Below are 21,486 nucleotides of genomic sequence, written 5' to 3'. Positions count from 1 at the left end.
TTGTAGATTTTAGATATTATAGATTAGAATAATAATAATAATAATTTATTAAAATTCAATTCAAAACTATTGACTATTGATTAATTGAACATTGTTGGAATGATGTTGTTGATGATGATGATTAAAAGCGATAATTTCATTATCAACATTTTTCAATAACCAATTATGTTCACAGATTTCTAATGCTTCCCATTCAGCTTTAAATGCTTGTTTTGAATCGGCTGGCATTGACATTGCTGCACCGAACATTTGATCTTGCATTATTCTACTTTGATCGGCAGCATTATTTTCACCCAAGACTAGCATATAGATTGAACGTAAACCGAAAACATTTAGAAAATACCATGATGCTGATGATACCCATGATGCATCTAATGATAATAGTTCAATACCACGTTGTAACATTGGTTTAAAACGTAATGTTAATGGAAATGGAACTTTGGTCGTAACAAAACCCGAAAATGTCCAATTAATCCAACCACCAATCAATATCATAGGCAATACATTTGTTATGTTTCCTTTTAACATATCGGTCATCATTGATGGATCGGTCATTGGATTTGGTGGTGCTGAATTTCTTTTCTGTCCTTCTTTGAAATAGCCATTATCTTCATTGTTGAAGAAATGTTTTCGCATTAAGAATGACTAATTAAATTAAATAAATTATTTCAATATTTGATGATTAATCCTTTGCATTCATTAACTTACCTGTTTAGGAATATATTTACCATTTTCTCTTAATAATCGACTACGAATCATTGCTTGACTATCGACCACTTGCTGTAATTCAATTTTTTTATTCGAATGAAGCAATATTGAAACATAATGACGTAAAATACCAACAAAAAATGTAATGATAACAATGGGTAAAAATACCCATACCCGAATATCGGGATCAAGTAAAAGATCATCGGACATATTTTTTTGGTTGTTTGTTTGAGTTTTTAATATTTTCAAAACACCGAACGATGATGATGATGAAAAAAATAAATAAATGATCCTCAAGGTAGAACCGAATCGGTCGAAATAGCCGAATTTGCCAACTTGTCAATTTGAATTTTTAAATTTTTAAACAAAAAAGTTTGTCAAGAATTTTCATCAAGAAAAATAATCAAACAAGAATTTATTTTCAATCAAATCAAATGTTTAACAATTGACAACAACAAAAAAAAATCACACAAAAAGACAAACACAGAGATAAATAGAGTAAAGAAAGAAACGAAAACATCATCATCATCATCAAAACATTTTTCAGCAATATTTTGTGGACAAATCAAAAAAAAAGAATTCATCATTATTTGGTTATAGTGATTTGGGTTTCGAAAAAACATTATGCAATTTGTGGTTAATGTTAGTGTGTGTTGATGATTGTGAAAATATTTGATAAAAATGAGTGTCAAAAACATTGAAATGTGTGTGTGTGTATTTGTTGTGTGCCGAAAAAATTTCATTCAATTCGGTTCCATAATGCCGGTAGTCGTTTCAACTGTTTGCAACCAATTCAATACAAATTTTTCCTTATCTTTTTTCGTAAATGATTTTATATCATTTTGTTGTTCATAATTAACAACATTGATTAATATGTCACCGGTTGTATATTCTTCCGCAGGAAAATCATTATTAATCATCATTTTAATCGGTTTCATAACAATATCCGAACTAATTTCATCAATATTTATCAATTCATTTTCGGTTAATGTTTCGTTCATCGTATTACCCAATACTTTAATAAATTCATTCAATCTTTGTTTAATAGCATCATTTAATATTTTACGATTCATTGATTTAGCCAAATCAATATCGGAAAATATTAATGATGTTGAATTGAGCTGACGAAATGATTGTGCCTGTGATGGTGATGGTAATTGTGATGATGAATGTATTGTATCACCACAAATAGCCAATGTTGAACAAGAATATGTTATATAATCTTTTATACATTGTTTATCATTCATATTAATAAAACGATAATAATCATTTAGATTACAATCGGATAAATATTTTCGATTATTATTAATATTATTATTATTATTGATCATTGGTGATGAACACCATGGTTGTTGTTGTTGATTATCTGACCATATTTGACCACCACCACCATTGCTCATTGTTGTCATTAAAATATCGGTAGTAGAAAAACTTTTCATACGAAACCATCGATAACTATCGATTATTTGTGTATAACATTTTAATTTATCTTGATTATAATTATCATCAAAAAAATCTTTTATATCAATCATTGAACCTGATTTTGTTTGTTTTATCATTTGATTATTATTACCATCACCATCATTATAATTATTATCATTCATAATTATAAATGATGATGATGATGGTGATGGTGAAATTCTTTTCGATGTTGATGTTGATGTTGTAGAAGAAGATTCTTGTCCAGGTATCTGTAATTGAGCACATTTTTGTGTTGATTTTATGGCAGTCATTGATGGTGATGATGATGATTGATTTATAATATTGCTATTTGTTTGTTGTTGTTTTGGTAACATTTTTTTTCTCAATACTTTTCTTCAAAATCCATTTAATTTTTCAAAAAAATTATTGTTGTTGTTGTTGTTTGATATTTTGTATCAAAATTTTACAATTTAGGTTGAATGTAAATAAAATAAATAAATAACTAAATCAACCAATTAAATAATGCCGAAAATTGATGGTCCATCTCTCTCTATATCTCTCAATGTTTCTATATAATCATTATTATCATTCATGATCATCATCATCATCAGAAGCAAAAGAATCTTTAGGTCCTAGCACCCTATGGTTGGTTTGTGTGTGTGTTTATTCTGGGCAAAAACAACAGCAAATTCCTTTCCTTTTTTTAACATTCGAAATATTTTCATATATATAACACACTCACATCTATCTCGAGATAGAGAGAGAAAGAATCCTAACGATATATAATCATCATCATCGAATGAATTTTGTTTGTAAAGATTCTTACTGTGTTTGTTTGTTTGTTTGCACAATCGCATTGTGTTTATTTCGAAAGAAACCAAAAAATTCAATTTGTCTTCCATCAACAACGATTACAATGATTACCTGTCAATCAAATCAAAATGTTTTTTTTCTTTGTCTTCGGAAAGAAAAAAAACATATATTTCCATTTTACTAATAAATGATTGATCGATAATGATAACAGTTTATTTGCTGGTTATCATCAAACAAAACTAAATGGATTATATTTGTTTTAGATAACAAAAGATTAGATCAATAATGTTGTTTGACAAATAATTTGGTATCTATCGATCAATATCTATGTTGTTGTTTTTTTTTCTCATCATTTAATCCTGTTGAAATGATGATATATAAAAAGAAAGCTGGTATAGGATCTAGGATTTTCATTAATTTTGTTTTTTTAAACTTTTTTTTAACAGGTAAAACATGTCATTTTTGAATAATCTAAATGATTATATGAAAAAATATCCAAATAAACAACCGGATATTCAACAACAATATGGTACGGCTGGTTTTCGAAACAAGTATGTTTGTTCACTAAATGATTGAAATTTTTTTCTTTAAAAATCCAAATATTCAATCAAATAGAGCTGATACATTGTATCATGTAACCTATCGTACCGGTATTTTGGCTGCATTACGTTCAAGATTAACTGATAGTATTATTGGTGTAATGATTACTGCATCACATAATCCGGAAGAAGATAATGGTCTAAAAATTATCGAACCAGATGGATCAATGTTAATACAATCATGGGAAAATTTAGCAACAAAAATTGCCAATGTTTCGGATGATAATCTTGAACAATGTATTGTTGATATGATTAAAGAATTGAATATCAATATGAAAGATACAATGGCTAAAGTTTATCTGGCTCGTGATACAAGAATGAGTGGCGTATCATTAAGTATGGCATTAATTGATGGAATTAAAACTTGTTATGGTGAATATAAAGATTTTGGTTTGCTTACAACACCACAATTACATTATATTGTACGATGTGCAAATTCGAATGGTCAATATGGTGAACCAAGTGAACAAGGTTATTATAAAAAACTAAGTAATGCATTTCTTCGATTGACTGAAAATTCGACAAAAAAATTAAATGTTATTGTTGATTGTGCTAATGGTGTTGGTGCAAATAAAATGATATTGATGGCACAATATTTGACCGAAAAAATTACATTCGATTTGGTCAACATTGGTGATGGTATACTAAATCATGGTTGTGGTGCTGATTTTGTTAAAGTTAATCAACGACAACCCGATTCAATTGAACTAAAATCCAATCAACATTATGCATCATTTGATGGTGATGCTGATCGAATTGTTTTCTATTATTTAAACGATCAAGATAATAAATTTCATCTATTAGATGGTGATAAAATTGCTGTTTTAGTTGCAAAATTTTTGAAACAATTATTGAATGCAGCCAATTTGAATGAAATTGAAATTATGGTCGTACAAACAGCATATGCAAATGGAAATTCAACAAAATATATTCAAGATACACTTCAATTGATCAGTGATTGTGTACCGACTGGTGTTAAACATTTACATCATCGTGCATTACAATCCGAAATCGGTATCTATTTTGAAGCTAATGGTCATGGTACGATTCTATTTTCATCGAATGTACAGAAACGAATCGCTGAATGTACAAATGAAAATGCAAAAAAACTTTTACATTTTATTGATTTAGTCAATCAGGTATGGTTAATCCAAATTCAGAAACTGAAATATTTATTTATTTATCAATTTTCTTGAATAATTAGACTGTCGGTGATGCAATATCTGATATGTTGGTTGTCGAAGCAATTTTAGACATTTTAAATATTACCATTGATGAATGGGATTCATTTTATCAGGATTTACCGAATAAATTACTTAAAGTTGCTGTTAAAGATCGTAATGTAATTACAACAACAGATGCTGAACGTAAATGCGTTGAACCGAAAGGATTACAATCGGCAATTGATAAGGTGGTGGCTGAATTTGGTCCACAAGCACGATCATTTATACGACCATCCGGTACTGAAGATGTTGTTCGAATCTATGCTGAAGCTCAAACAAAAGAATTGGCCGATAATTTAGCAAGAAAAGTTGGTAATTTAGTTTATGATTTTGCTGATGGAATTGGCTCAAAATTTTGAATCTTTTACAAATTTATTATGAATAAAGCAATCAATTTTGTTTACAAATATCATTATTTATTTATTGATTTTTTTGAAAATCAACCGAATAACCACCGGTTTCGGGATTTTTTACAAGTTTAAAATTATCTGTTGAAAGACCGAATGGTTTGAGAACAACATTGCCTAAATCTTTTAGTTTGGAAAGCATTTCGGCTTTTAATTTTTCATTTCGTTCATCTATTTGACATTGTAATTCATGAATGATTGGTAATATACTTTTATCATCGGGATTAAGCTCAACAAAACGTTTATAATCGGCCATACTTTCATCTAGTTTATCTAGTTTTCGATAAAGTTGAGCACGTCGAATAATAGCTTTTGAATGTGAATCATTAATGGCCAATGCTTTATCACAATATTCAATTGCTTCATCATAAAGTTGTAAATGATCTTTGGCTGCTGCCAAATTTGAATATAAAATTACTATCGTTTGTCGATCATTATCATTATCATTATTATCATCATTTTGTTCCGTACAAAGATCTAATGAATCCAGATAAAATCGAATCGATTCTTCATAATTACCAAGTTTAAATTGTTGATTACCTTCCAATTTTAAATCGATAATTTTCTGCTTTCTATCCGGATCTTCGTTAGCGATTTCAGTCCACGATGATTCATGTTTTGATTCTATTTGATCGGTCATTTTTTTCGTTTTGTTTGTTTAATACGATATCTTCAAAATCTTTAAAAGAAATGATTCATTTAAAATGTCATTCAAAAATGAGAAGAAAAAAAATAATGAAAAATTTTTGCATGCATGCAATCAAAACAATTCAAAATAGTCAACGACACTTTAGAGTGTAAATAGTCGAATGTTTTATATGTGTGAAAACAGAATCGAATTTCGCGGTTTCGAATGTTTTTTAAATTAAAAAAAAAAATCAATAACGCTGACAACTCGGAACTTCAATATGAGACAATATTTTTGTTGTTATCCGATATTTCAACAATTGATTTATCTATGACCCGTAAATGAATACCAAAAAAATGAATTGACCCGATATTTATTACCACCGATTTCTTGAACATATCAAATGACGACAACAAACCAAAATATTCGACCAAAGTCAGCAAAAATAATTATGATCAATGATGATGATCCACATATGTGTCCAAATGAATGACCATTTAGACCTGTCATTTAAGAATAATTTCCTAGAATAAGAAAGCTAAGTAAATGTTTGTTTGTAATAATAATTATTTTATTTTTTGCCAATTGATTATATAGCAACACACCAACATCGTCTCGAAGAAACAAAAAAAAACAAAAAACAAATTTATTACGCACCGTTATTTTACTATTGATTTATTTATATTTGTTTGTCATAATGTGGATAAATATTTTCTAAAATATTATAAATTTGAAATGAAAAATTCGTTATTCTTTCCACCATCATACCATATGTCTCCACAGAAAAAAAAAGTTTTCCAACCCAATGAAATGAAGATAAACTGTCAAATTATTTATCATTTTTTTTCCCGGTTTTATTTGTGTAAGTAAAGTTGTCAAATTTTTTCCCGTTGATTTAAAGATTCCATACCATTTTCCTCCTCATCATCATCATTCATAAAATGTCTTCATTTATAAATGTGAAATCTTTTTGTAAACTGTTTTCATTCCTCGTCAATCAAAATGTGTATTAATTACGGGTAAGAAACGGAAAACAGTTTTTAAAAAATCCAATTTAACAATTATCATTTGTTTAAATTAATTGATCTGTCATCGATGATGATGATGATGATGATGTTAATTTTCATAATGTCAAAAAAAACCTAGGGCAGAAAATTTGTATGAGAATTTTTCATTGTTTTTTTTTAAAATTTCAATTCGATGGTTATCAGTTCGACAAACAAACAACAACATTATTATTATCATTGTAATAACAATAATTCAAAATGAGAAAAGAAAGAATCTCGGTAATGAAGAAAAAGACGAAGGAAAAATTGCTGACAAAGATTTTTTGCTTTAAAATGATACTCAGGCTATTTTTGGCTATTCCACTATGGATATGTGTTTTGAGTGGAAAACAAAAACAAACGCCTGAATCAAGATTGGTGACACATTTCCGGCGATATGATCATCATCATCATCATCAAAAAGAATGGTAAATACAATGTTATCATCATATTATCAATTCACACTGTGATTGATTTTGATGCACAGAAAAAAATTCTTGTGAAAACAAACAATTAAAATATCATGTACATCATCATTATCAACCCAAAATAACACATCATTTCATCTTTTGTTTGTTTGTTTGTTTGTTTTTCATTCGGTGAGCTCATTAAATGAATGAAAAGTTTTCCATTTCATCTCATTCCAGAACAAAATCAAAAATATCATTGTGTGTCTCGACGACATGTCACCATCACCATCATTTATATTATCACCACATACGAATCATGAAGAATTTTTTCGCTCCCTCAAAAACATCAAATGAACAAATCTTTGTCATTGTTAACTGTAAGTTAATTTGAATTTTATTTGTTTTTGTTTTTTGAAATGAAAAATTTTAATTTTCACATTCTTGGATGATATTGATGATGATGATGACGCTAATAAGGCAGACAAATGAGAGAATCATCATCATCATCATGATGCTTATTAGGCTTATAATAATGTTTTTGTTTCTGTTGATTTGTTGTTTCTAATAATGATGATGATGCTGTTGATGATAATGATGATAATGGTGGTGGTAGAAAAACAAAACAAAACACGTGTATAGTGTTGATGATTTTTATTTGTGTGAAAAAGGCGTTTTCATCATCAACATAACGGTAAGTGTTTATTGGCTAATTTCTTCTCTTCCTTTCTCTCTCTCTTTCATTGTATGTATGTGAATTATGAACCTTATAAGCACCGCCTTCATAGGCGTATAGATTTTCTATCTTGTTTTCTTTTTTTAACACTATCGTCATCTTGAAAGTCGGTAAATTTTTTTCCCAAATCCATATTGATCATAATGTTTTTTTTTCGAGTGAATGATGTTTGATTTGTTTAATTGTTTGTAATTGCTGTTCGTTTGTTTGATTGGAAATGTGTTTATTAATTTGTTTGAAAAAATTTGTGAAAAATTAAATATTATTTTACCAAAATGAACATTGAAAATCGTCATCATTCACCTGCATCATCATCATCATCATCATCAACAACATCATCGTCAATATCGACACCGGTCAATAGTGAAAATCATCCATTCAGTATTGATCGTTTATTGGAACAAAATCATCATCATCAACAACAACAACAATCATCATTGTTGACGAAATCAACAAATATGAAACAACCACAACAACAACGAACTACACTTTTCGATACAAATTTTCTTCATCAAACATCATCATTTTGTCATAGAAATCGAACATATTTATCGGATGATGAAATTAACAATAATAATAATAATAATCAATTGATCAAATTGAATTCGAATCAATTACAGCTATCAATGCCATCATTAACATGGCTTAATTCTCAATTGATCAAACAACATCAGCAACAACAACAACAACAACAACATCATTCATTTATGAATCCAAACAGTAAGTAGTTTTGACCAATCATATTTACACCCGGTTTTTTTTAATACTTGATCATTCGAGTTCTGGGTCTATAGATTCAAATAGATATTACAAATCAATATTATCAAATTTTTTGATAAGATAATTTAGAAAAAATTCAAAGCCAAATTGATAATTATTATTATCATCAAACAATTATTGTTCATTGCCGAATCTTTTCAATGACAATAAAATTTGGATTGATGATTCGTGTCTGATGACTATAAAAAACAAACAAACACAAAACAAAACAAATTCAATGAATTAGGATAAATCGGCAGATTTTTTTTTCTTATTTCCAAAACCAAAATATATTTTCGGTGATATGTCATTAAATAATTAATATAAATTCATTGTGTTTTTGTGTGTATGTTCAAATAAGTTTGTTTAATTCCATTCGCGTGACTTTTTGATCAATTTGATTTTGTTGGTGGTTGAATTGATGTTGAACACACACACAAACACCAAACTTATGATTAAAACCTAGACACTGTAATTTTATTATTATTATTATTATTTCATCAAAATGGGCAGATGTATTCGCGAAATCAAATTGTAATCAAGCGAGTCCCTATATTAGATCGATTTATAGGCAGATTTTTTTATTTATAAAAATCATTTTTTTTTCGAGGTTTTTTTCTCATATTACTGTTTTGTTTTGTTTTTTTTGTGTAATTAGCGATAATAACTTAATTATTGTTCAGTTTATCCTAGCTTATAGCTTCTTCTGATAATTTAATGTTTTTTTTATATTGAGTGTTAATCGAACCATTAGGTTGATGGTGGTGGTGGTGGTGGTGGATTAATTGCATGTGGCAATCAATGAATATTTGAAAATAAAAAATTTCCCTAATTGCATGAATAAATCATCTCAAATTTGATTAATTTTTTTTTAATTTTTTTCCAACCAACAACTCTGAAAAAAGGTCCGGTTAAATGTCAACTAAGACGTCATAAATCGAATCGTAAACCACGAACACCATTTACAACACAACAATTATTAGCATTGGAGAAAAAATTTCATCATAAACAATATCTATCTATTGCTGAACGTGCTGAATTTTCCAGGTATGAATGGATAACATGAAACCATAGGAACTTTGTTAATTTGAAAAAAATATATTCTGTTTTTCTTTGTGTGTTTATAGTTCATTAAGTTTGACCGAAACACAGGTAAAAATTTGGTTTCAGGTAAAAATAAAAAGTAAAAAACTGTTTGTTTTCGAAAAAAATTAACAATTTTCTAATTCAATAGAATCGTAGAGCAAAAGAAAAACGATTGAAAGAAGCAGAGATTGAAAAATTACGTATAAATTCTCGTTCATTATTACATTTAACATCATCATCATCATCATTTGGAGCCGGAATTTTACACCCGTCTTTGATTCCAAATAATACACGAATGTTTAATTCTTTAACGGCAGGATCATCATCACAACAACCACAATCATCGGCCGATTTAATTAAACAATTAGCATTATTTAATCATCATCATCACCAACAACAACAACAACAACAACATGCAAATCATCTAATGATGATGACCAATCAATTTGACAATAGCAATAAAAATAATTTAGAAAATTTAGTAATCAAATAATCATTCATTCTTTTTTTTCTTATACAATATTATTATTTAGAGATTTTTTTTTAAATAAATAAATTTTGATTTTTTAAAAATTTTAGAAAATTCTTTTGGTAACGTACTCTATGTACGTAATTTGTTTTATGTTTTTATTCTGCATGCAGAAATCCATGGATTTTCATGCATGAATTCAGAGTGTGTGAATTTGATGTTTGTCAAGCGATTTTTTGTTTTACAACGGAAAAAAAACCAAACAAAAACAAATTATGAATCCAACGGAAGAAAATCCCATTCAAACAACAAGTGGTAGTAGCAATAATAATAATAATTTGGATAATCCTTCAATCATTAATTATGTCGATGATGATGATGATGAAAAGCCTGGAACAACAACAACTACAAACGAACAACAATCATTCATTTGTGATGGTGGTAATAATGCTGATGATGAAGAATTTATAATTCATTTGCAATTTGATGAAGATTCACACCCGTTATTACGTTATAATGTTGATGATTGTAAAATAATGGGTATTCATAATGAAAAATTATTAATTCGTATTGGTGATTCATTTTTTTTCGGTAATATTGATCCTCAACAACAACAACAAACATCAATATTATTTGCATATGAACCACAACATAAATTTATACAAGAAATACATAAAAGTTTTACAAAAATTCAAATGAAACGTGTTTTATTAAAACCAAAAACAACTAATGAAAAACAACAACAACAATCATTATCGAATGAAATGGACACGTCAGCTGATTGATTAAAAATTCGATTTTTCTTTTGCTCTAAATTTATCAAATTTATCAAATCTACTTCATCATTATTTTGTTATGTAATTATCTTTAAGAAAAACTTGAAATTGATTGAGAAAAAGAAAATCTTGCTGATGTGGCCAACGACACTCACACACACCGCATAAACATTGTGGAGAAATTGTTGTTTGACAAGTTTTTTCTTATTCTCCTGGACAATGTTCATTGTTATTTGATAATAAGAATTATTCGTTTGTTTTTTTTTTTGGCCAAAGATTCTTTTCTTTTTTTGTTATTGCGTCACAATGAATGTCAATCGTTTTATATTCATTTCATTATTAATCGATTTATTGGCATTTACATTAATATTACCATTATTACCATCATTATTGGAATGTTTTGCTAAACAAGATACGGTATTTATTTCATTTGTTTTTTTCCGTTTGGTTTGATAATTTTGTTTTTGTTTTTTGTGTTTGACAGAGTGGTCTCTACAATTATGTGGATAATTTCATCAAATCAACACAACGATGGATCGGTGGACCACAAATGTTCAATAGATGTATGATTTGTGTGTTTAATTAAATGAATCGATTTTGATTTCTGTTTTTTCCCTTTTTTTTAAAAAAAAACAAAGCTTTATTCGGTGGTCTATTAGGTTCAATGTTTTCATTTTTACAATTTATTTCGATGCCTATTATTGGAATGCTATCAGATGTTTATGGTCGTCGTCCATTATATTTTCTATGTTTACTAGGAATTTCTGTATCTTATTTTTTCTGGTCAATATCTATCAATCATTTTGGTATTTTTGTATTGTTTCGTATATTGAATGGTTTATGTAAAGGAAATGTTAGTCTTTGTACAGCCATTATAACGGATAGTACTACTGAAGATAAACGTGGTAAAGGTTTTGCTACAATTGGTATTGCATTTTCAATCGGTTTTATTGTATGTATTGTTTTTTTCTTTCAAATTTTTAATTTAATGATAATTTGAAAATACACAAACTAAACAGGTTGGTCCATTGATTGGTGCAATTTTATCCAAATTACAATTACCATCACTAGATGGTGGCACATCAAATGATTCATGTTTTCAATTATTTCCACCGATATTTGCATTAATTTTATCTTTGATTAATTTAATTTTCTCGTATCATTATTTACCGGAAACATTATTACCATATAAACGAGTAAGTGTTGTTGTAGTTGTTGTTTTTGATGTTGATTAATTTTTTTCATAATTAACACCTCATCTCATCATCACATACAGACAACATCAATTTGTACAAGTCTTATCGATGCATTCCATTATATTAATCCATGGTCATTATTTTCATTTAAAATTGTTAAAAATTTAAATACCAAAGGTTTGATTGAATTTGATTTCAGAATGTTTCAGCTTTTTAACCTTTTTTTTTTACCATTCGCACAGAAAAATCAATCCTTCGATATGGTGCCTTTGTTAATTTTTTCTTTTTATTCATTTATTCGGGATTGGAATTTACACTTACTTTTCTAACATTTGTTCGTTTTAATTTTTCCAGGTAATTTTTTTTTGTTATTTTTGAAAAAAAATTCATTGATTCATTTCATTTTATTTATTTCGATTTATTTATCTAGCCTTGATCAAGGAAAATTATTTTTCTACATTGGTTTACAAATGTTTTTAATACAGGGTGTAATATTAAGACGTATCAATCATAATTATTATAATCATCTTTTATTATCTGGGATAATATTAGTAATACCTGCATTTATTATTGTTGGTTATTCAACAACATTAACTGGTCTTTATTTGGGTTTAATACCATATGCATATTCATCAGCAATTGTAATACCATCATTATCGACAACATTTTCATCATATGGTCATTCAAGTCAAAAAGGTATACTTTTAGGTATATTTCGTTCGATTGGTGCATTAGCAAGAGCATTTGGCCCGATGACAATGTCATTCAGTAAGTTTTAATCAATCACTCAAAGAATTCGTTTCAAACAAAATTTCTTTTTTTTTCTTTTTTTTTTATTCTTTTTTTCTCTCTCTCAAAAAATAAAATAGTATTCTGGAGATTTGGAATCGAAACTGCCTATACAATTGGAAGCATATTACTATTAATACCATTATATTTAGGTTATCAATATCATTTTAAATGTAAAACATATCGTTCTACATTTGAATAAGTGTTTTATGTGTGAATTGTGTTATGTTTGTATTTGTTATTTAAATTCAATTTCTTTGATTGGAATAAGATGAGATGAAGAAAACAAAAATCTAATTGTCAATTAAATGGATAATCTTTGTATAAAAAATGTGTTTGTACACAACCAATTCATTCGAGATTCTTCTTATTTTTGAACTAATGTTTTTTGATTGTTTGATTGTTTACCAAAAAAAAAAATCACAAATTGCTTTTTTGTTTTGCTTGGTGTTGTTTGTTCGAGAATTGAAATAAAATCTTTGTTTGTTTGTTTGATTGAATTAAACGAAATCTGGTTTTTTCACTATTGAGAAATTTACCATCTTTTCACTTTTCCGATTAATTTCTGGTTCGATTGAGTGTTTGAATGAAGAGAGCTCATTCATTCGAAAGAGGAAACAATCCGTTCGTTTAACCTCGTTTTTTCAATGCTTCGTTGATGATGATGATCATCATCATTTAATTTGTATTTCTCAAATTTGATATTCTCTGTGTGTGTGTGTGTGTGTTTGAATTAATTAACACTTTATCGATGCTTGTGCTTGTCATCGTTTGGTTACAACAACAACAACAACAAATAATCAACTGGAAAACATTAATATCCGGATGGCGGTATGGTGGTCCAATGGCGTACGTGTGTCGATTATCAACAACAACAACACGAGCATGTTTATTTTATATTCAATTTACCAAATGACCAAAATCTTTACGAATGATTAGTGTTGTTGTTGTTGTTGTTAAAAGCAACCGCCATCGATGGTGTGACCTCTTCTTGTTTCATCGTCGTCGTTTTTGTTTTTTTTGATCAAATCCGACAAACAGTACCGTTCATCATCAAATTATAGCTTCTTTTTTTCAACAATGATGATGATGATGAAAAATTTAATTGCTTTGAAAATCATCATCATCATCATCAAAATGGGATGAAATAGAAGATACCGCTCGATCATTTCATTCAAGTTAGAAAATTCTTGTAAATCAAAAGATTTCGGCAAAGAATTTTTTTTTGGGGGTAATTAAATTTCGAAAAAGAATATAATAAAATTTCATCTTTTAACGGCAACTTTTTTCGATGTTTCGTTGTTGTCCTGTCTTTGAAATTCTTGATCGTTTTTCTTTTCCCTTGTCGATGATCTCGCCGATGTGGATCAGGCAAAATATCAGGCTTTTAACGCGCGCGTTAAAGTAAACAAATGATGATGATGATGATGATGATGGTAGCAATAATGTAACAACAACAATTGTGTCATTGTATAAATTTGATGATGATGATGATGTTTAAATTAGTGAAATTTTCTTTCTTTTTTTTTAAATGAAAAATACATTTAAAACATTTTTTCTTTTCTTAAAAAAAAACCATCAAAACTCATCATAATCATCATTGAATCGGAATAGTCGAGAAGAGTTGTTTTTAGTTTCCTATTTGAGTAGAATTAGAATCGAATGTTTGCAAATCGAACGATTCGAACGATACTATAGTTCGAATGATGATAATAATGATGATGATGATGATGATTATGGTTATGACGAACGTCGCGACGAATTAATGTCGAATTTTTACGATGATGAAGATCTTCATCATGTCTTGTTTGTCATCGATTCGATTCGATGGATGTATATTCCATTCCTTCTATCTTACTAATCATCATCAAGATTTTCGGAAATGTTCTTGTAAAACAACAACAACTACAACACAATCCGCTGTCATTGATCAACATCATCATTAAAAACAACAAAATACAAGTATGATGCCTGTCACAAGTATTTTTTTGATCGATTTATTTTCTCTTATTTGTTATAGATAGATGATCATCATCATCATCATGGCCCCCATCAAACAAAATTAGCTTCTGAAATTTTTTTTTCTCTGTAATGTTTGTGTTGTGATTTAAATGCATTTTCATCAGTCAGTCAGTCAGTCAATGAATATAATTGGCCTTTCCCTTTCATCATCATCATTTGAATTTTTATTTTTTTGTTTCATTCATTCATTTGAAAAAGCTCAAATTACAAATCAAGAAAATGTAAATCATCAGTTTTCCATCATTCAACTACATATATAAAACGATTTTATTTTTAAAACATTTTTTTTATTTACATCACTATTTTATGCCACACAGAGAGAAAGAATCACATCCATAAAACACAAATTAGGAAATGTGTGAAAAAAAACATTTATCATCAAGCATTTAGCCAATGAAATAGTTTTGGAAATCTGGTTTCTGGTCAACAGAAAAATCAAATATAAAAAAAAACAAGAAAGATTTCAATAGTTCCATAAATGTATATACCGCACACATGGATTCGTAAACATTAGATATGTGTGATGGTGGTAATAGTTCCGACACATTTGGTTGTTTGTTTGAAACATGATCCAATTTTGTCGTCATTTTCTTTTTTCTTTTTTGACACGAATACATTAAGTAAGTATTTATAAGTTTTAAAAGCTATTGCTTGATGTCAATGTCATCATCATCATCATCATCAAAGAAATCGGCTAAAGTCAATCATATTGGAGAGAGAGAGACCCGAGGATTATGGAACTCGAAAATGGACCACCATCATCATTATGCTATTTTCTGCAAAAAAATTCTGGATTGGTTGGTTTTTTCCTGCTAAAAATTTTCTAAGAAGCAACAGAAAAAGCCAAGTTCCCCACAACAACAAACAAATGACAAATCAATTACCTTTTAAAAGCTTACTTGTCATCTCTTAAAGATTGTCATCATTGATGATGATGATGATGATGAGACAATTTTTTTGGTGATTTCTGTTTCTCCCTGGTAATTGAATATCAATGAAATAATCAAGGATGGTCACTGAAAAAAAAATTTGACTTGAACCACCTAACCACCATTTGATACCTTATCACCATTCTGATGATCATCAATAAACAGAATGTCATCAACGTTTTTTTTTCTCTCTCTCTTCTAAATATTCAAAATACCGACAATAACATGAACATCATCAAATCAAATACATAATGCATTATCGGTAATTAATTACTTTTGACTTTTTAAAATGTTTGCAGGTAAGTTTAGAAAAAGTCGATAATGTGATAATATGATGACAACTATATTCTTGAATTCAAAGAAAAAAATCAACAATTATTTCAACCATATTTGCTGTTATGACATTTCAATATAAAGTTGTTGACAAGCCTCTTTTTTATTTTTCATTTGGCCATTTGATGACTAAAGATAGGCATAGGAAAAAATTTCATTGATTTATGGAGTATACATCAGGTTGACACATTTGACCAAATCTGATCAAAATCTGAAATAAGAATGATAAGCAAGCAGAATGATTTTTTTTTCAGTTCAAAGATTACTTTACATTTTTTTCGATTCAAAAAATATGGAAAATCTATATGTTTAATGATAACAAAATCCTCATCATCATCATCATCGAAATACTCTCTTTTCACATTTTTTGTTGTTGTTGATGATTTATTAATTTTTCCAACCTGGGACTACTTTATCTCTATCTCTCTCGCGAAAATATTCAACCATATTTTAATGATAATGATTATTGGCGACAACAACATTTATCTATTTAATTCACAGTACAATTTCTATTTTTTTTTGTCAACAACAGCAACAACCTAATGTCATTTCAGATCAATTGATCATCAATCGATCTTATCTCTCGCTCTTGGTTCTGTAAATTTATTTCAAAGGTAAGCTAAACTTAACATGAGAAAGAGAAAGATAGAGATAGAAAAAAGTCAGTGGCAAATCTCCTTAATTGAACTAATCACATAATAATCATGATTTTTTGTTTTTTGTCCGTCATTTGATATGAATGTTTTTAATTTTCTCGCGTTTCTAATGTTTCATATTTTATTTTATTCGCAAATAAAGATGTCATTATCATTGGCTTAATGCGATAAGTTTTGTGTTTCTCAAAATTTCCAAGTCCATCACAAGATAATGATTTTTTGGCTTTTCAGGTAACTCTTTTAAATATTTTTTTATTTAAATTTTTTTTAAAAATTCCAAATTTTCCATTCAATTTAGTTAACCCTTGAGGATTCACTGAACATTGATTGATGCAGAAATTTAGTTCTCCCATTTATTGTACTTAAGCATCACACTCTTTACATCTTTTCTAGTCTTTGGTGATATGTCATATGCACACACGCACATCATCATCATCAGTATTTATCATTGATCAAACCATTTAATATCAAGTAAAGTAAAGAAAGAAGCATAACGAAACAAATTACAAGCAAAACTTGTCTGTTTCTGCTTCTTTTTTTTGTGTATGATTGGCGCAGATTTTAAATGGGCGCCCGCCTATTTTTTTCCTTTCCAATTTTGGCCTTCATATAAGTGTAGAGTGTATTCCCTACATTCAATATATGTGTGCTGATTTTTAAAAGCCGCCTACAATTTTGTTGTCAATAAGCATCTATGATCTTGTTTTTTTTTTTGTTTGTTGAAGAGGGATGTTAAGAAATATTATATGGATGAAGTGTGTGTGTTAACAATCACTCCCAAACTTAATGATTTCCAATTTGGATTTCGATATAATTGGTGTGTGTGTGTCTGTTGTGTAAACTGCGAAGAAAAGAAAAAAAATCAAATGACACGAATAATGATCATCAAATAAATTTGTTTCAAACATCGTGAAAGAATTTCATTTTTTTTATTTGCAAATCATCAGCATGATGCATGAACAACAACAACAACAACAGAATTTAAATCCATTTTCAATATCATCATTATTGAAACGTAAAGATGATGATGATGATGATGATCAAAGACAACAATTGATGACAAATGTTAATCATTCAATTCCGACGATCAATGAATCAACAACAACAACAACAACAACAACAATGGCATCATCTTCATCATCATTAATCAATTCTCCTGATAATGATAATAATTTCAATGTTGTTGCAATACAAGCTGCTGCTGAACAATTTTATTCAAATTTTAATTCATGGATTCATCATCATAATCATCATAATCTTCGAATGACAATACCAACAACGATTCCGGTGATGGTAAATCCTATTAATGATGATGATCATCATCATAATGATCAAACATCAACCACTGTTAATCTTTTTCATAATCGTCAACAAAATCTTTTGGATATGTATCATCAATATATGTTATCATCGTATAATAATCAAACAACAATAACAAAAATTATTACTAATAATGATCCTCGGTCAATGAGAAATTTTAATTTGTTAAGAAAATTTCATATTATCAATGAAAATCATTCTATTCGACAACAACAGCAGCCACCACAATCAGTCGAAAATGTTACCACAACAACAACAACAACAATGTCACCATCATCATCATCGTCATCATCAAAAGGTTTGAATTTCTTGAAAAAAATTAATTTTTTTTAATCGTTGATCGTAATGAATAGAACAATCCATTGATTTTAATCATCATCAAAATCATGAATCAATCATTCGACATTGTGGTGGTAAAATACGATCATTAGAATCATCAAATATTAATAATTGTAATCAAATGAATAAAAAATCCAAAAAGAAACGATCGAGAGCAGCATTTTCACATGCACAGGTTTATGAATTGGAAAAACGTTTTAATCATCAGAAATATTTAAGTGGACCGGAACGTTCTGAATTGGCACGAACATTGAAATTGACCGAAACACAGGTGAAAATATGGTAAGTTGATTGAATAAAAACGAATTGAATGTTTTAAATTTATTAAATTTTTAATTTGAAAAAAAGGTTTCAAAATCGTCGATATAAAACGAAACGAAAATTACAATCATCTTCCATACAATCACAACAACAGCGACAAAATGATTCATCATCAATAATGATAATGAGGAAAAAAGTATCAATCAATAATACGGATTCAAATGATTCACAAAATCTATTAATTAATGTTGATGATGATGATGCTATTAATGATAAAGATGATGATGATAATAATGACCAGAATATCCATGTTGACATTAATGATAACTTCCATAATATAATCGATGATGACAATGGTGAAGAAGAGGATGACGATAACAATGGTGATGATGATGATGATGATAATCAATTACGATTCACCAATCGAGCACTATTTTCACAATGGTTTTTATAATCAAAAAAAAAGAATTGTCAGTTTTTTTTCTCACACCCATACACACCAACTCAATCAATCAAATCAATTGATAATTTGTAAATCATTTATGGTGCTGTATGTATTCTAATTTCAATTAAAATAATAGAAATTTGATTGTGAAATAAATAAAAGTGTTTCGTGTTATTTATTTGAATGTTCTGTTTGGCACGTGTTTGTTTTTGTTGTTCAAAACATATGTTTAGATATAAGTAATGAATGTTGTTGGATTGAAATTGATTTGAATCGAAATAATTCTTTCTTTCTTTTGCTATCACGCTTAAAATCGATTCAGTATTCATCAATAAAATCTCTCTCTCTCTCTCTCTCTCTCTCTCTCTCTCTCTCTCTCTCTCTCTCTCTCTCTCTCTCTCTCTCTCTTCATCGAAATAAGATTTAGTCGAATACAATTATGATAATTGCCATATTGTACCATACACTACTTAATGATGATGGATGGATGGATGAATTAGGAAAAAAAATATACACAATGTGACAACCTTTACTTTGATTTTTTCCAAGTAAATAAGAAAGTAAGTAAATGTAATGATTTTAATAAGTGTTGTATATATTGACCATTATGATGATTATTTTCAAATAAATAATAATAATAATGGGAAAACCAATCAAACTAAGTAAGTAAGTAGTAATGATGAAATCCGATTATCTTTAGATTCGCGTAATTCGGATTTCGAAATTTTTCGGGATTCTGTTTTCTCCCCGTCTTATATACTTCCAAAAATGAATAACACATGTTTTTTTTGTTCGGCAATGATGATTGATCGATTTTTCGTGAATTTTTCATTTTTGAAAATAAAAAAAATGAAGAATTTACCATCGCCATCTATTGAACCGGAATGTAAATATTGTTGATTTATAAAAAAAAATGTTTTTGAATTACACAACGAAAGATGGCGATAATGTTACCGGTTACGACAACGATAATGACAATTTTCATTTAAATCAAGATTAATTGAAATTATTTGAATTTTAGTTTTTTCAAACCACACACCTTTCAATCATTCATTCATTCAGGTAAAAATGTGATTATCGTATTGCAATCATAAGAAAATCAATCAAATCAAATCAATTGAACAACAACAACATTTGATAACAATTCAACCGCGAATGAAATCAATCTTGATGATGATAATAATGTCAATCGTATTGATTCATTGAAATTGATTTATTCATTGAATCTCAATCGATTTGATTTGATCGTTTGTTTGTTTGTTTGTTTGGTTTGTTTGTTTGATTTGATTGATTTGTTGTACCAATCATCTTCATCACCAAATTGTAGCAAAATAATTTAACAAAATTTCAATTTAAAAAAATCAAAAAATCAAAATGAAAATTCTTTCGGATTCGGGGTGCAAACTTGTGATCAAACTTGGCCATCAACCATTGAAAAAAAAACAAACAATTTATATGGTTGAATAATTGTCAATTTTTTTGATTGAATTTTTCTTTATTTGCACTGGTTGTTTGTTTGTTTGTTTTGATTTTAGTTTTTTTTTTAATTGGAATCCGATCATCATCAATCGATCGATTGATCGATGTCAATCTAACCATGACGGTTGTGGCGCCATTTGAATTTGACATTTGAAGCTTTTTTTCATTGTTAATCAAAAAAAAAAAATGATGCAATCAACCAAGTATCCATCTTTAAAAGTCAATTTGATTCAAAAATCAAATGGATGGTAAACACAGCAAAAAACAGCAATCCATTTTTCGTTTGATTGATATATCAAAAAAAAAAAACATTACCCGAACATCATTATTATCATTATCAAATGTAACTATGTAATTTTTTTGCCGTAATTGACATTTGAATTTATCTTATCATTATTTGTTTGTCTATTAAGATCTGTCATCATCATTGGTATCATCAGTAGAGAGGCCTAATAACAAACATAACAAGATAATCATCGATCGAATCGAATTGATCGACCGACCGACAAATAGAATGATGTCTGACATTTTCAATCACACTTTTTAAAAAAAAAAAATTCGGTTTGTTTGTTTGTTTGTGTAAAATAAGTGTTTCGTTTCATTTTTGTTTTGATCGGTCTATTCAATTATCCATTATA

At 28.3% G+C, this 21,486-nt stretch overlaps 8 protein-coding genes across 15 annotated transcripts; 5 read left to right on the top strand and 3 right to left on the bottom strand.

Moving 5' to 3' along the window:
* Positions 1 to 16: 16 nt before the first annotated feature.
* On the bottom strand, positions 17 to 997 carry EMC3 (ER membrane protein complex subunit 3). The gene is made up of 2 exons (XM_027346231.2): positions 709 to 997; positions 17 to 645 (listed from the first exon to the last, which is right to left on the bottom strand). The coding sequence occupies exons 1-2, from the start codon at positions 916 to 918 to the stop codon at positions 67 to 69; spliced, it is 789 nt and encodes a 262-aa protein (XP_027202032.1). The 5' UTR covers positions 919 to 997; the 3' UTR covers positions 17 to 66.
* A 110-nt stretch (positions 998 to 1,107) lies between these two features.
* On the bottom strand, positions 1,108 to 2,954 carry LOC113795986 (uncharacterized). The gene has a single exon (XM_027346230.2). It carries the CDS (start codon positions 2,502 to 2,504, stop codon positions 1,452 to 1,454), a length of 1,053 nt encoding a protein of 350 aa, XP_027202031.2. The 5' UTR covers positions 2,505 to 2,954; the 3' UTR covers positions 1,108 to 1,451.
* A 356-nt stretch (positions 2,955 to 3,310) lies between these two features.
* nst (phosphoglucomutase 3-like protein nst) lies at positions 3,311 to 5,172 on the top strand. Its single transcript, XM_027346225.2, has 4 exons — positions 3,311 to 3,335; positions 3,390 to 3,494; positions 3,559 to 4,681; positions 4,747 to 5,172. The coding sequence occupies exons 2-4, from the start codon at positions 3,397 to 3,399 to the stop codon at positions 5,122 to 5,124; spliced, it is 1,599 nt and encodes a 532-aa protein (XP_027202026.2). The 5' UTR covers positions 3,311 to 3,335; positions 3,390 to 3,396; the 3' UTR covers positions 5,125 to 5,172.
* Positions 5,108 to 5,942, bottom strand: LOC113795990 (tetratricopeptide repeat protein 1-like). Its single transcript, XM_027346234.2, has one exon. It carries the CDS (start codon positions 5,810 to 5,812, stop codon positions 5,186 to 5,188), a length of 627 nt encoding a protein of 208 aa, XP_027202035.2. The 5' UTR covers positions 5,813 to 5,942; the 3' UTR covers positions 5,108 to 5,185.
* Positions 5,943 to 6,968: 1,026 nt separating this feature from the next.
* On the top strand, positions 6,969 to 10,348 carry LOC113795960 (uncharacterized). Of its 6 annotated transcripts, none has more exons than XM_075820415.1 (7): positions 6,969 to 7,274; positions 7,494 to 7,633; positions 7,734 to 7,947; positions 8,354 to 8,709; positions 9,654 to 9,795; positions 9,876 to 9,918; positions 9,983 to 10,348. In XM_075820415.1, the coding sequence occupies exons 4-7, from the start codon at positions 8,448 to 8,450 to the stop codon at positions 10,325 to 10,327; spliced, it is 792 nt and encodes a 263-aa protein (XP_075676530.1). In that variant the 5' UTR covers positions 6,969 to 7,274; positions 7,494 to 7,633; positions 7,734 to 7,947; positions 8,354 to 8,447; the 3' UTR covers positions 10,328 to 10,348. The 6 variants fall into 6 exon arrangements, with proteins under 6 accessions (XP_075676530.1, XP_075676526.1, XP_075676528.1 ...); XM_075820411.1 differs by having other exon boundaries at positions 7,334 to 7,633; XM_075820413.1 differs by having other exon boundaries at positions 6,969 to 7,633; positions 7,870 to 7,947.
* Positions 10,349 to 10,475: 127 nt separating this feature from the next.
* On the top strand, positions 10,476 to 11,088 carry LOC113795993 (uncharacterized). The gene has a single exon (XM_027346236.2). The coding sequence runs from the start codon at positions 10,579 to 10,581 to the stop codon at positions 11,086 to 11,088; it is 510 nt and encodes a 169-aa protein (XP_027202037.1). The 5' UTR covers positions 10,476 to 10,578.
* Positions 11,089 to 11,359: 271 nt separating this feature from the next.
* On the top strand, positions 11,360 to 13,559 carry LOC113795984 (major facilitator superfamily domain-containing protein 10-like). The gene is made up of 8 exons (XM_027346228.2): positions 11,360 to 11,496; positions 11,564 to 11,642; positions 11,718 to 12,031; positions 12,099 to 12,275; positions 12,356 to 12,452; positions 12,518 to 12,629; positions 12,706 to 13,043; positions 13,145 to 13,559. The coding sequence occupies exons 1-8, from the start codon at positions 11,386 to 11,388 to the stop codon at positions 13,264 to 13,266; spliced, it is 1,350 nt and encodes a 449-aa protein (XP_027202029.1). The 5' UTR covers positions 11,360 to 11,385; the 3' UTR covers positions 13,267 to 13,559.
* A 1,034-nt stretch (positions 13,560 to 14,593) lies between these two features.
* LOC113795945 (uncharacterized) lies at positions 14,594 to 19,547 on the top strand. 3 transcript variants are annotated; one of them, XM_075820409.1, is made up of 8 exons: positions 14,594 to 15,026; positions 15,085 to 15,706; positions 15,774 to 16,314; positions 16,881 to 16,962; positions 17,147 to 17,235; positions 17,303 to 18,622; positions 18,678 to 18,945; positions 19,012 to 19,547. In XM_075820409.1, the coding sequence occupies exons 6-8, from the start codon at positions 17,953 to 17,955 to the stop codon at positions 19,376 to 19,378; spliced, it is 1,305 nt and encodes a 434-aa protein (XP_075676524.1). In that variant the 5' UTR covers positions 14,594 to 15,026; positions 15,085 to 15,706; positions 15,774 to 16,314; positions 16,881 to 16,962; positions 17,147 to 17,235; positions 17,303 to 17,952; the 3' UTR covers positions 19,379 to 19,547. The 3 variants fall into 3 exon arrangements, with proteins under 3 accessions (XP_075676524.1, XP_075676522.1, XP_075676523.1); XM_075820407.1 differs by having other exon boundaries at positions 15,085 to 16,314; XM_075820408.1 differs by having other exon boundaries at positions 14,594 to 16,314.
* The last annotated feature ends 1,939 nt before the right edge of the window (positions 19,548 to 21,486 follow it).

The sequence above is a fragment of the Dermatophagoides pteronyssinus genome, unplaced genomic scaffold (genome assembly GCF_027571235.1).
Source record: "Dermatophagoides pteronyssinus isolate colony J.1.1.1.1 unplaced genomic scaffold, Derpt_VIB-CSIC_2022.12 sq0006, whole genome shotgun sequence".
NCBI classification, from domain to species: Eukaryota; Metazoa; Arthropoda; class Arachnida; order Sarcoptiformes; family Pyroglyphidae; genus Dermatophagoides; species Dermatophagoides pteronyssinus.
Note: the sequence above shows the minus strand (reverse complement) of the source record. Positions and strands in the feature narration are given on the sequence as shown.